The sequence below is a fragment of the Gekko japonicus genome, unplaced genomic scaffold, assembly GCF_001447785.1.
Source record: "Gekko japonicus isolate JY-2015 unplaced genomic scaffold, Gekko_japonicus_V1.1 scaffold2958, whole genome shotgun sequence".
Classification (NCBI taxonomy): Eukaryota; Metazoa; Chordata; class Lepidosauria; order Squamata; family Gekkonidae; genus Gekko; species Gekko japonicus.
The window spans coordinates 2,778-16,937 of record NW_015171590.1 but is presented as its reverse complement, the minus strand read 5'-3'; the positions used below and the strand labels follow the sequence as shown (position 1 = coordinate 16,937).

Genomic DNA, 14,160 nt, shown 5'->3' with positions numbered 1-14,160 from the left:
GGAATCGCTGCCGCCGGCAGGCTCCAACTGGGTTAGTGGGTGGGCGGGTGGGGGAGGGAAATCAGGCCGCGGCGAGGAGCGCATCGCCGCTGCCGTGCCATTCGCACGCAGCGTTCGCCTCCCGCCTCCCAGCCAATGGCATGGCAGCAGTCTTGAGCGGCAGCTGGCCGGCCAATGGCTGACGGAGCGCATTTTGTCTCAGCTCAGTCTTACTCAATTATATATAAGGCAGAGATACCCCGCCCTCCCAGGCGGCTTACAGCAGCATAAAAACAACAATAAATAGTAGAATGATCATAAAACCATATAACAATTACAACATTAAAAGGTGCTAACAATAATAATCCAAACACCATTAAACAGATAACAGTTTAGCATTACATTTGGGATGGCGCTCAGACTTCAGTGCCTTCCTAGTGGTCGATCCCGATCTAATATTGTGCGACTGGCTCAGGCTGCTTTGAAGATTACAGGGGGCAGGGTATTTCCCCCAGGGTGGCTCCTAGCTGAACACCTGGCAGAACAGCTCCGTCTTGCGGGCCCTGTGGAACTGCATAAGGTCCTGCAGGGCCCTGATCTCCTTCGGGAGCTCATTCCACCAGAGAGGAGCCACCACCGAGAAAGCCCTGGCCCTGGTTGTAGCTAGCCTGGCACCCTTGGGTCCAGGAAGGGTGAGTCCCAAACGGGCACCATTGGATCTCTGAGATCTTCTTAATCTTGGTTGCGTAGAGGTGGTAAGCTTCAACTTCAGCAGGGGAGGCCTTTTTTTGTTGGACGCCCACTGCCTCAGCCAAAGGCCTGGCGGAACAGCTCCGTTTTACAGGCCCTGCAGAAATGTAGTAAGTCCCGCAGGGCCCTGATCTTAGACAGGAGCATGTTCCATCAGGCTGGGGCCAGGACAGAAAAAGCCCTGGCCCTGGTCAAGGCTAAGTGGACAATATCAATGTTGATTTCGATAGCACTACTCCACTGTTCCCAAGAACACTTCACAAATTCTGGGCACTGCCTATGGCTAAAGTTGACTTCACCTCTACTTAGTTCCACAACTAAAGAAACGATGGTATCAGCTTTAATTCTCATTGAAACCATTGTCTGACTCCAGCCTTTGAACGCATGCCTTCCCACTCCCTGCCACCGTCCTCTTGGCACAGAGAAACGAGGCAGACGTGTTACCTGTTTTCGGCTTCTCCCGATTCCAGCATGTGCAGAGCTCTTGAAACGATAGAATTGAAAATCTGCTGATGGACAGAGATCTCCGCTTGCAGTATCTGTGGACATGGAATAAAGGAATCGTTCTGTGTCACATGCTGGGGAGAAAGCATGGCATGAATATGATACTTCATATTAACTAGTCTAAGTTGGAACATGCAAATCTTCCAGCAGGGAGGCTGAGAGCTCGTGAGGTGAAGCAGTTAGATTGTCCTTCATGCCTAGAATCATAACTATTATTATTGTATGGCATTGTGTGTATAGCCAGGAGATCAAAAGATTGTCTGGCTGCTTTAAGTTCTAACGCTTTTGTGGCGAGCTAGACTTATTTTGGGGGGCTGAGAGAGCTCTGAAAGAGCTGTGACTGACCCAAGGTCACCCAGCAGGCTTCATGTGGAGGAGGAGGGGGGAATCGAACCCGGTTCACCAGATTAGAGTCCGCAGCTCTTAACCAATACATCACACTGGCTCTCTCCACCACAGAAGCCCACCAAGTGAACTTGGGCTTGTCACAGTCTCTCAGTGTAACCTACCCTCACAAAGTTGTTGCTGTCAGGACTGGGATGTGGGACAATGTAAAAAGCAGATTTATATCCCCGATCAGGGAGAAAATCGGGATTTAAATTTTTTAAAAGCCCTAGCTATGATGGACAGGTGATGATTTTATTTATACCCCACCCTGTCCCACGAGTGGGAATAGGCTTATACATGCATATTCTACATGTTGACCTTTGCAGGGATGATTTATACACCTACAAATCTCAGCAGCAGAATGTCATGCCTGCCCCTGCTGATGTCATGCCTGCCTTTGCTGATGCCCCTGAACAGGCTCCTGAGGACCCTGAACAGGCTCCTGAGGACAGTACTGCAGCAGAAAGGCAAAGACTGGATCCTGTAGCTGAAAGCTATCTAAGTGGTGAGGAGGATAGAGCCTCCCAGGGAACACCTACAAGGGATCAGTCTCTGCTGCAGCCCAGTAATTCATCATCAGACTCGCCTCCACCTGTAACCAGGCTCAGGAATGTAAGAAGACAACAGCTGAGAGAGCGAAGGCAGAATGCACGCATGCGTGCCAGAAGATCTCTTAGCCCTGATTACTGACAGGATCCTGTCCTCACTCCTGGCTAGCTAATGAGTTGATTAGCTAGCACTGTATATATGCAAGTCTGTTGCCAGCAGTCATTTGTGCTGGCAACGTCGTTTGTTCAGGACCTGAATCCTTGCATCTCTGCTCCAGACCTTGTGGAATTCTTCTCGGCTTGATCCTCGGCTTTTGACCTTCGGCTTTGTTGACCCTGCATTCATCTCTGACTCCTCTGGTATTGTTGTGATTTATGGACTTGAAACTTTGGTATGTCTGACCCTGCTTTTGGACTGTGATTTAAACCTGCTTGAACCTTGCTACCTGGTTTGCCCGGCTTGACCTCGGACTGTTCCTGGACTTTTGCTTGCTTGCGTCACGCCCCCTGGTCCTGCCGTGACACAGAACACTTTGGAATGAGGAAGGATAGCTTGACCTCTTTGTCCTCCTGCACGGAACCTCAGAGAGAAAAAGCAGGCTATACGTAACTAGGGTAGGGAAATTCTTGGAGATTTTGTGGTGGAGCCTGAGGATGGTGGAGTTTGGGGAGCAACCTCAGTGGTGTATAATGCCATATAGTCCACCCTCCAGAGCAGACATTTCCTCCAAGGGAAATTACAAGGTTGTCGTTACCGGCTAAATATCAGGAGAAACTTCCTAACTGCAAGAGTGGTTGAGCAGTGGAACAGGCTGCCTCAGGAGGTGGTGGATGCTCCTTCGCTGGACATTCTCAAGGGGAGGCTGGACGACCATCTTTCGGGTATGTTGTAGGGGGTTGGACTAGATGACCTGCAGGATCCCTTCCAACTCTAACATTCTATGATTCTATGATCCCTGTAGTGTGGAGACCAGCTGTAATTCTGAGAGATCTCCAGGCCCTGATTGCAGGTTGACAAACCTATTAATTAAATGGATCACTGTGGTGCAGATACGTCCTCAGAGGCTGAACCTCAGGTCCGAATTAGAAGGAATCGCTGTGTGTTCACACGTGTGACCAGGTTATGCATAAAGCAAGAAAGTATAGGTGGGGTGGGAGAGTAAGACAGGCAAGAAGATGCTTTAGTCAGAGATGCTTTAGGCTGGTCCTTTATTGGGCAGGGGGGTTGGACTGGATGGTCTGCATGGCCCCTTCCAACTCTATGATTCCATGAATTCAGCTTCCTCCCCCGTGCACACCCCTTTGAGACCCTCAGCCCCTCGCTTGATAAGTAAACAGGCAGATAGACCAATGAATAACCATGGCTGCCTCCGTTAATGGCAAGTTCACATATTTTGGGTCTGCAGTGGAACAGAAGGGAGGAGGGGATCTCTTAGGGAGGCTGCATCCAAGGTGTTCATGGCTTCCCAACAGTGAGCTTAGCTACTTTTCTCTGAAATGATATACTGCTGTCGGGTCCTGCCAACCAGGACTATGAACACAGAGGTGATGATTTCCCTGGATGTCTCCCTCTTCACTAAGGTATCCCCATACTGCCGGGGTCCTCAACGTGGTGGCCCATTTTGGAACATCTAGAGCACTTAATATATATTGTTGTAATACTGTAGTAATGGTTTTATACGTTGTTTTATGGGTTGGCTTATGCCTACCTGTGAGCCGCCCTGAGCCAGCGCTGCGGGGAGGGAGGGCTATGAATTGAAATTATAAATAAATAAATAATGATCGCAGACATCTTTTCTTGCGGCCGCCAGGTGTTTGTAGAAAGTGGGTGGGGCCAAATAGTCTGATTGGCTGTGCAGATTTTTTAAAATGTTGCTTCGGCAGCGGCTGCCGCCACAGCACAAGGATCTGCACTGTGTGACTGAAGCGAAGCGGCGGCAACCGTTTTGTGGCTGGCTTCACCTCCTGCGGCAGCCGTTTTGTTGCTGCACCCGTCATTCCGCGTCATAGTTCCAAATGTGCCCACAGGCTCAGAAAGTTTGGGGACCTCGCCATATTCCATTGCATTTTATCTATTTATTTATACATCCAGTGATAAAAATGTGGAATTTGCTGCCAGAGGATGTAGCGATGGCCAAAAGCATAGACAGCTTTAAAGAGCAATTAGACAGATTCACGGAGAAGAGGTCTATCAGTGACTACTAGCCATGGTGACTAAAAGGAACCTCCACATTCAGGGGCAGTCAGCCTCTGAATCCCAGTGCCAGGAGGCAACATCGGCAAAAGGCCTTGGCCTCAGTGCTCTGTTGTTGGACCTCCAGAAGGACTGGATGGCCACTGTGTGAGACGAGATGCTGCACCAGATGATCCACTGGTCAGGTCAAGCAGGGCTCTTCTTATGTAGGTTTTTCCACCCTGCTGCCACCATTTCCAGAATCATGGGAGGATGTGGTGGGAAAGGGAAGCGGTAGAATTAGAGAATTTCTGCAAGCAGTAAAACTAGAGAATTTCAGCCCAAGGTTTGGCTGGCGCACTGGAGGCTCCTTGGCCTTCCGCTCACATTACCTCGTAATCCCTTTGTTGCTCCTCTAGCTCTTGCAGAGTCCCAGCCACATTCTCTTTCAGTCTCTCCTTCACCTTCTCGAAGAACTGAACCCATTTCTGACATCTCGTAAGAAACTTTTCGTCTGACTGAATGTCCTGCGGCTCACTGCAAAAAAAAAAAAAGCAAAAAGCAACTGTATTGAGAAACTCTTTCCAGTTGGAATGTTCAGTATCGTTCCAGAGGTCAGCCATGTTGGTCAGTGGTAGAACAGCTGGATTTGAGTTCAGTGGCATCTTGGGAGACCAAAAAAATTAATCTCATTGGTCTCTAAAGTGCTAATGGACTTAAATCTAAATGTTCAGTACTGTGTCAGCTGGGTAGCCAGGTCGGTCTGCGCTAGGAGAGCAGGACCTGAGTCTGGTAGCACCCTAAAGACCAATGAGATTTCCAGGGGATAAGCGTTGACCATCAAAGGCTTATCCTCTGGAAATTGTGTTGGTCATTAAGGTGCTGCTGGACTTAGGGTTGCCAGATCCCTTCGTCGTGCCAGCGATTTTTTTAGGTTGGGGGGGGGGGGGGAGGTCCGGGAGGTCCCTGCTGCAATGACTTCACCTGGAAGTGACATCATCATGTCGGGGACGTCACACAGCGACACTCTGGTTTGAGGGCAAAACTCTATGGTAAAACCGGCTTCAAACCATAGAGTCTTGACCTCAAACCACAGCATTGCTGCACGGCGTCCCCGACATGATGACATCACTTCCGAGTCGGGGACATTGTGCAGAAGCCCCCGAAAACCGGGGGAACCCCCTCCGGGACCTGGGGACTGGCAACCCTAGCTGGACTCGAACGTTAAATATATGTTCTCCTAACAAAATTCTCAACCACTCTACCACCCAAAGGACTTACTGTCAAGATCATCAGGAAAAAAAGCAACTGAGTGTGAAACGGGAGATGTAGACCGGAGCCTCACTCCTGGAAGACACAAACGGGGCCTCCTCAAAGCACAGTCCCTCTCAGGAGGAGGTCCTGTTTTGGAGAATGCCTAATGACCTTAAGGAATTAAAGCAGCCCCTGAAAGCTTTGCCAGGGTTGGTTTGCTCCCGCCTGCCAAGGGCAGTGGCCCACTGGAAACTTTCCTGGCAAATTAAGAGCCTGTCTGCTCCTAGACAAAAAGGAAGGACCCGTGTTATCTGAGTGCAGGGTAAGGGGAGATAGTTTAAATCTCTGACAAAGGAAGTGTTCTAAGAAGAACTTCTGCTTAGCCACCTGTAAAATGTTACAGGAGTTACCAGGGCAGTCAATTTTTTCCATGGCTTTGTCTCCCAGTTCTGCAATAACGGTTAAAGGCCATGCAACTGTATGGAGACGTCACCGAAGGCAAACCACCTGCGATCCAGAGAGGGACCACCAGACCTATCCGCTCTTGTCAAAAACCTCAGGAACAAAAGCTAGGTCAAGTGGGAGGACTCTGGAATGGGGATGTCTGCTGTAAGCGAAAGGGAAGCATCGTCTATGGTCAGGTGTGACTGGAACAGGAAGGGAAAGCTTCTGTTTGGCTTGTTTTACCTGCACTGCTCCAGGGCCATCGCTGTCTTCTGAGCCCACAGCCAGTTCAGGTTCTGCAATCGCTTGGCGGTGAAGTCACTAAGCGGCAGCTTGAAGCTGACTTCGTTCAGGCTCTCCATCTTGGGAGACAAAGCAGTGAGACCCAACATCTGGCTCTGAAAAGAAGGCAATTCAGTCAGGGCCGGAAATACTGGCACCTTAACGAAACAAACAAAAAAAATAGCGGCACCTTAAGGACTACCATTTATTCTGACATGAGCTTCCGTCGGTCACAGCCCACTTTGTCAGGCGGATATGTGATGGGAAGCCATACTGGGTTAGCACTTGGATAGGAGCCTACCCAGGAAGTCCTGGGTCATTACGATGCAGAGGCAGGCAACGGAAAACCACCTTCTGAACATCTCTTGCCCTGAAAACCCTACGGGGTCACCAGGGGTCAACTGTGACTTGACGGCACTCTCCACCACCATCTGATGAAGTAGGCTGTGACCGGGTCCTACGGGGTCACCAGGGGTCAACTGTGACTTGACGGCACTCTCCACCACCATCTGATGAAGTAGGCTGTGACCGGGCCCGTGGTCAGGATTTTGTGGCTTGTGGGGCATTTTTTTTTTCCTGGAGGGGCTGCCATTATCTTTATGTCAGCTCCAATCTGCCCCCAAGCCTGACCACCCCTCTCCCTCTCCCGTCAGCTGATCGGTGGGGAGCACGTGGCCCGCTGATCAGCTGGAGGGCCCTTTAAATCTTGCAGCAGGGAGGGAGGGGCTCATGCCATTCCTCGCTTCTTCTCGAAAGCATTTAAATCTTGTGGGCCTGGCCCTTTAAGGAAGGGGGTGGAGCCCCCAATAGCCCCACCGTAACTACGGGCTAGGCTGTGACCCATGAAAAGCTCATACTGGCCCTGACCCGGATAGCCCAGGCAAGCCCGACCTCGTCAGATGTTGGAAGCTAAGCGGGGCCGACCCTGGCAAGTACTTGGATGGGAGACCTCCTTGGAATACCAGCAGTCGGGAGGCAGAGGCAGGCTATCGAGCGACTTCTCTGAACATCCTCCATGCCCCAGTAGGAGTTGCCAGAGGTCGCCATGACTTCCAGACATGGGCACACACACACACACACATGCATGCACACACACACACAAAATACAAAAATACCAAAAAAGAAACGAAAAGCTCATACTGAAAGATAAATGAAAGTCTTTCAGATGCCACTAGATTTTTGTCTTATTTTGATACAACAGAGTGATACGGTCAATCTCTGGCAAATCTTCCAACTTGACACCTACAAACTCCTGGAAAAAGGGCATAATGGCGATCCATCGCCAATAAACAATCTGTCCTTCAAGGAAGTGCAGTGCACGACAATGATGCATCTCTGGATGCCTCAAAGAACTCGTGGGCACTCCATGAAACTGCAGAGCGGTCGGGTTAGAACGGATAAAAGGAAGTATTTCTTCACCCAAAGAGTGATTAACACATGGAATTCACTGCCACAGGAAGTGGTGGGTGCTACAAGCATGGACGGCTTCAAAAGGGAATTAGATAAGCATATGGAGCAGAGGTCCATCAGTGGCTATTAGCCACAAGGTATAGCTAGGGGCTCTGGGGCAAGTGATGCTCTGTCTTCTTGGTGCTTGGGGGGGGGGGTCAACAGTGGGAGGGCTTCTAATGTCCTGGCCCCACTGCTGGACCTCCTGATGGCACTGGTATTTCTGGCCACTGTGTGACACAGAGTGTTGGACTGGATGGGCCTTTGGCCTGATCCAACATTGGCGTCTCTTATGTTCTTATGTTCTTAAAGAAAAATAAAGGCCTAGGAATTTGGGACTATAGCAAAAGAGCAATTGTGCAACGAAGAAAAGAAGAGGAAGAGAAGAAGAGATTGGATTTATACCCTGCCCTTCACTCCAAGTCTCAGAGCAGCTTACAAACTCCTTCCCCTCCCCCTCCCCACAACAGACACACTGAGAGGCAGGTGGGGCTGAGAGAGCTCTCTTGAGAACTATCCTTGAGAGAACAGCTCTGAAAGAACTTGTAACTGACCCAAGGTCACACCAGCAGCTGCATGTGGAGGAGTGGGGGAATCAAACCCAGTTCTCCCAGATTAGTCTTCACACTTAACCACTGCACCAAACCGCTCCCTTATTAATAAACGGAGAGCATTTATTATTTACAGGCAAAAGCAATGTTCCTTAGATGAAGAGTAACGGCTGGAAATAATCACACAAGAGCACATTTTATTGCATCAGTACTCTCAAAATAATTGAATCGCACTCCTGTTAGCTGAAATAATTGGTTAAAAAGATAGCTATGATCTGAAAAACCACCAAACGGCACAGCATTCAAGTAGGCGGGATGCAAACAGTCACAATAATTTATTATCTAAATAAGCAACTGGGGGGGGAGAGCAGGGACAGACTGAAAACTATTTATTTCAGCATTTCAGCTTCTACCTCCCGTCAGTCACACAGCAGGATCTAAATGTGTTACCCGTGACGGCGGGAGCCAAAATGTTTAACTAAATAATTTCAAGTTTCTCTTTGGGCGTATTTTTTTCTCCCAGTCACAAATGTATTTGCTCATCTAAGCCAGGAGCTACTAGCCTTAGGACCGGAAAGTAACCTTCAGAAAGCCAAAGCAGGACCCCGCCCCCCGTCAAGTCTTTAAAGTATGGGCAGGGCTGGCTTTATAATGAGGCCTCAGGGTGCAGATTCCTATCCCAGCCACCACCAGCCAGCCAGATGCCCTTACCCAGGAGGGGGAGATGATCATCCTCTGTTTAGGTAGGTAAAGGTAAAGGTTTCCCTTGCTCGAAAGCCAGTCGAATCCGACTCTAGGGATGTGGTGCTCGTCTCCGTTTCCAAGACGGAGAGCCAGCGCTGTCTGAAGACGTTTCCGTGGTCATGTGGCCGGCACGACTAGACGACGAGGTGCACGGAACGCTGTTACCTTCCCACCTATTTATCTACTTGCATTTTCTTGCTTTCGAACCGCTAGGTTGGCAGGAGCTGGGGCCAGAGACGGGAGCTCACTCTGTCATGTGCCAGTTCTCAAATTCTTGCAATGCTCCTTCGTCTCATCAGAGCCCAGCCACCCCTCTCTAGCAGCCTACTGCCAGGGCAAACCGAATGGTGTCTGAAGTCTCACATGTAGAATACCTCAAGGGGGTAAGCATGGTGCAGCGGTTAAGAGCCAGTTTGGTGTAGCGGTTAGGAGCGCAGACTCTGATCTGGGAGAACCGGGTTTGATTCCCCCACTCCTCCTCCACATGCAGCTGCTGGTGTGACCTTGGGTCAGTCACAAGTTCTCTCGGAGCTGTTCTCTCAAGGGCAGTTCTGTCAAGAGCTCTCTCAGCCCCACCTGCCTGTAGGCAGTGTTCCCTCTAAGCTGAGTTAGTGTGAGCTAGCTCACAGTTTTTTAGCCTCCAGCTCACAGATTTCTGTCTTAACTCAGGAAGGATGGCTCCAGAGCAAACTAATTTATGCAGCAGCCAAATCACTCGCTCACAACTTTAATGCCAGTAGCTCACAAAGCAGAATTTTTGCTCACAAGACTCCACAGCTTAGAGGGAACATTGCTCACAGGGTGTCTGTTGTGGGGAGGGGAAGGGAAAGGAGATTGTGAGCCACTCTGAGACTCCTTTGGGTAGTGAAGGGCGGGGTATAAATCCAATCTCCTCCTCCTTCTGGAAGCCCTAGAGTGTGGGAACCTTTCCACTGAGCAGAATATGCAGGAGAACGTGGAAGGAGACCAGGCATGATGATCTAAGTAAGGGATCCCCAATGTGGTGCCTGTGGGCCCTTTAGTACCTGCCAACCTTTTTCCTGGGGCCCAACAAGTGCTTTCAGAAAGTGGGTGGGGCCAGGCGGGGTCTTTTGCCCAGCAAGGCTTCCAATCAGCTGCCGGAGATTTGAATGGCTGTGGAGATTTTTAGAAACGTTGTTTTGTCAGCAGCTGCCACCACAGCACAATGATCTTCAATGTGTGACTGAAGGGAAGCTGCGGCAGCCATTTTGTAGGTGGCCCCGCCTCCTGTGGCAGCCATTTTGGGGCAATGTGCCAGAATTCTAAAAGTGCCCACAGGCTCAAAACAGTTGCAGACTTCTTGTCACAGTCCAGCCTGGCCAGCCTGATTCCAGTGTGGCTGAAGACTCCTCAGGAGCTGAGGAGCCACATGCAGCCAGCTCTGAACCAGCTGAAGTTAGTGAATTAGAGATACAGGAGCCCCGAGATTCATTGCCGGCAGCTGACCTTGACCCACCCACGCCTAGCTCTGGAGTAGTCGATGAAGCACAGCTGCAGGAAAGTAGCCCACTAGGCTCCTCCCGTTAATTGAATAGTGAAGGGAAAGGCTCCGGCAAGACTTAAGGACACGCAGATGGAGTGCTCGCCTCTTGGCTCGGTGCCAGCTGCTCAGTGACAGCAGTTCTGAGTAAGTGCTGGAGCACCTCCGAGCAGACGACCCTAAATCAGGCTTTTAAGGAATGCCTACATAAATCAGATCTGGAGAACTGGCAGATTGTGGAAGCAACTTGTCACAACCCTGTGAACTTTGTGACCACAACTCTGGACTCTGCCTCCTGTAACCTTTTGGACCGACCCTCCACTCTGCTTTTTGGACCTTGCCTGAACCTTGCTGGTCAATGACCTTGGGCTGCCTTGACTCTGAACAACCCATGAACTCTGACTGCTGCGAAACCAGTATTTGACCCCTGGACTGGACTCTTGACTGTGATCCAGGTCTCTTGCCTTGCTCGGTGGTCTAGTTGTGTTGCCTTGCTCTGCCTGTATTCTGGGACACTTCTGTTCTAAGTTATTTGACTTGCTACTGGGATTCCACCAGCATACATCACAACCCCGTTGCTCTAATAAGCTTCAACCCCACTGCGTGGATATGTGTTTACCATGAGCAGATCCGAGCCTTCATCTCCTCGATCTGGATTGTCCATGGCTTCTACCGTTTCCTTAACACGATTTTCCAGTCGTTCCAAGCAATTCTCAAAGTCTTCTAGTTGCAGAAGATTAAACTGAGGCAAGGAAATGAATGAGAAGGCGTTAGACTGGGCATACGCAGGCAAAACGCACACCGCAGAAACAATGGACTCAACCGGCAAGGATAAAATGCGGTTCATTTTACAAACTTATGCGATTTACTGGTACGAGATGGCCACTGACCGGTTAGAACGGGATGCTGGATTAGATGGACCGTTTGTCCAATCCATCAGAACTGCTTTTGTGATATATGATACTCAATGCAGAGTGTATAAGGTACAGTTTATGATCTCAAGAATCCTGGCATAAAACTATATATATGTTTCTAGCATGGTGGTGAAAAGGGCTGTCAAGCCACAGTCTATTGATAACAATTCTGTAGAGTTTTCAAGGCATGGGATCGACAGAGGTGGCTTGCCGTCGCCTGCCTCTGCATAGTAACCCCAGCCTTCCTTGGTGGTCTCCCATCCAAGTACTAACCAGGGCCGACCCTGCTTAGCTTCTGAGATCTGACGAGATTGGGTTAGGCTGCGCCATCCAGGTTAGGGTATTTCTAGCATATATGGTTGCAAAGACAGGGTTGAAAGTCCCACTGGACACAACAGAAAGGATTTAAGTATAGACAAACTTAACTCTGCTGATGAAAACACTGGGACTTAAAAAATGCTCATGGCTGGCTTGGCTTACGGTGGCATAACACTGAACATTTAAGGGACTAAAAAAATAAGAAAGGGTCAGCTAAAAATAAACCCCACATTCAGCAGGGTGCATTTGTAAAACCAAAACCATCTCAGTTCTTCTCACGTTTCGAGTATTTGCAGAATGACTGCGACGTGCTGGCTAGCTGAGATTTTGTGCCTGCCATGTTCGTAACAGCATGTAAGAGGATGACTTAGTATCCCAATCTGCAACTAAAACACGCAGCTGAAAACTGTGGCCCTCCTACGTTTACTCTGCTTTGGGTGCCACCTTCAGTGCAAAAGGTGGAATCCAAATGCTTATTATGATCAGGGGCATCTGGTCCATTCGAAAGCCTTTCCACATAGTTGTTTGCTCATTTATTTATTTGTGAGCCCGAAATGAACTGAATGAAATGGATGGAAGACCCCTTACCGAAAGGTAAACTTTTAACGCTCAAAGGGAGTCGTGACGTTTTACATGGGAGTCATAAAGAAAACCTTAGGGGTCTTTTCCTACAAGGGAAGGGACCATAGCTCAGAGGCAGAGCATCTGCTTTGCATGCAGAAGGCCCCAGGTTCAATCCCCGGCATCTCCAACTGGAAGGATCAGGGGGTAGGTAATAGGAAAAACCTCCACCTGAGATCACGGAGAACTGCCGACAGCCTGAATAGAGACAATACTAAACCTGATGGACCAACAGTCTGATTCAGTGTAAGGCAATGTCAGGCCATCAAATCCTTTGGGGAGGGAAGCCCTTGAAAGAGAGAGTCAGCAGACAAGAGGAAGTGGCTTACTTTGCAGGTTGGAATCACGACTATGTCTACACACATCTCTACGTTACCTGTACCGTAGATGATATCTGCGCCTTACAGCTGTATCTAATGCTAAACAGTGAAACCTGTGCAAGTGTTCTAGGAATACAGGGGAGGAAGCAGGGGTCATTTCCTGCGGGAGCGCACAGGAGCGGAGCTCCGGCAGTAAGGAGCCCAGGGGGCGGGCACATGCAACAAGCCCCACCCCCTGCTCCCAGCAGCCCTCAGTCGGGCCACGAGGAGCAAGAAGCAGCCAGGTAAGTTGCAGAGCCCCCCCTCTGGCCCGCCTTCAGGGACAAGCTCTCCCTCCTCCCCAATAGCTAGCAATCCAAAAGAGTCCAGTGGAACCTGAGTGGTGGGTGTTGCCTTCTGACACACTTACAGTGATGTCAGGGGGTGTGGCACATGCAAATGAGTTATGCTAATGAGTTATGCTAATGAGCTCCGGTACCTCCTTTTCTATGAAATGACCCCTGGGAGGAAGGAGAGAAGTTTTGTGTATCCCGGGGAAAGACGAAGATGAGGGAAGGGGAGATGAAAGGAGAGGAGGACCCCCCCCCCACCTGCAACTCCTCACGGGCCACCCCGTACAAATCTGCATTTTCCAATGACCGTGTTAGGAGAAACCACACAAATATCTCTGGTGATGCTTTCAGACGCACAGCAGAAACATCCTCCAAGGAGTACCTGAAACGCGTCCGCTTTCGTCTGCAGCACCTGTTCCAAATAGGAGATCCTCTGAAGCGGCTGGAGCTTTCCCGGAAGTAGGGACTCCGCCGCGGGCTCAGCCGTCTGAGCTATCTTCTCCGCCAACTCAGAAACCTGGACGACGCTCCCTTTGATATTCTGAAGGCCGAGCTGCAGTTTCTAGAAAGAGAGGGAAGCACGTCAGGGCGAATGAAGGACAGGGTGCCAGCCTTAGGCTGAGACCGAGGAAAGTCCGGGGACAGCTGCGTTTTTACGGGCCATCTGTCTGCGCTCTGCTCTCTGCCCAGGCTGTTCCCCTGTCGTGTGGACTTGCCAACTGGCGCAGGAATGATGTTAGCAGTCTCTCCTCCAGAGAGCTCTCTCAGCCCCACCTACCTCACAGGGTGTCTGTTGTGGGGAGGGGAAGGGAAAGGAGATCGTAAATCGCTCTGAGACTCCTTCAGGTAGTGAAGGGCAAGGTTTAATCCAATTTCTTCTTCTTCGTCTTCTTGATGGTCACAGTCTTTAAAAACAATAGTTTAAATGTATAAAGTTTGGTTTTATAGTTTATAGTTTATAATTTTTCTATCAGAATAATTTTATTTTGATATCACTGTATTTTTAAACGTTTATTTTCATGGTTATGTCAACTTGGGCAGGATTCATGGTGTTTCTGTTTGATTTTATTCTAACAGAGCTTAGGGATG

General features: G+C 49.7%; 1 protein-coding gene across 1 annotated transcript in view; it reads right to left on the bottom strand.

Annotated features, from left to right (window-relative positions):
* LOC107117704 (nesprin-2-like) overlaps positions 1-13,615 on the bottom strand; it is a 77,591-nt gene extending 63,976 nt beyond the window's left edge. Inside the window, exons 1-5 of the mRNA XM_015419861.1 lie at positions 13,454-13,615; positions 11,186-11,308; positions 6,283-6,437; positions 4,734-4,878; positions 1,174-1,268 (exon numbers count right to left, since the gene is read on the bottom strand). Coding sequence (XP_015275347.1) covers positions 1,174-1,268; positions 4,734-4,878; positions 6,283-6,437; positions 11,186-11,230 — 440 coding nt within the window. The 5' untranslated portion in view covers positions 11,231-11,308; positions 13,454-13,615. The remainder of the gene's footprint in view (positions 1-1,173; positions 1,269-4,733; positions 4,879-6,282; positions 6,438-11,185; positions 11,309-13,453) is intronic.
* Between the last annotated feature and the right edge of the window lie 545 nt (positions 13,616-14,160).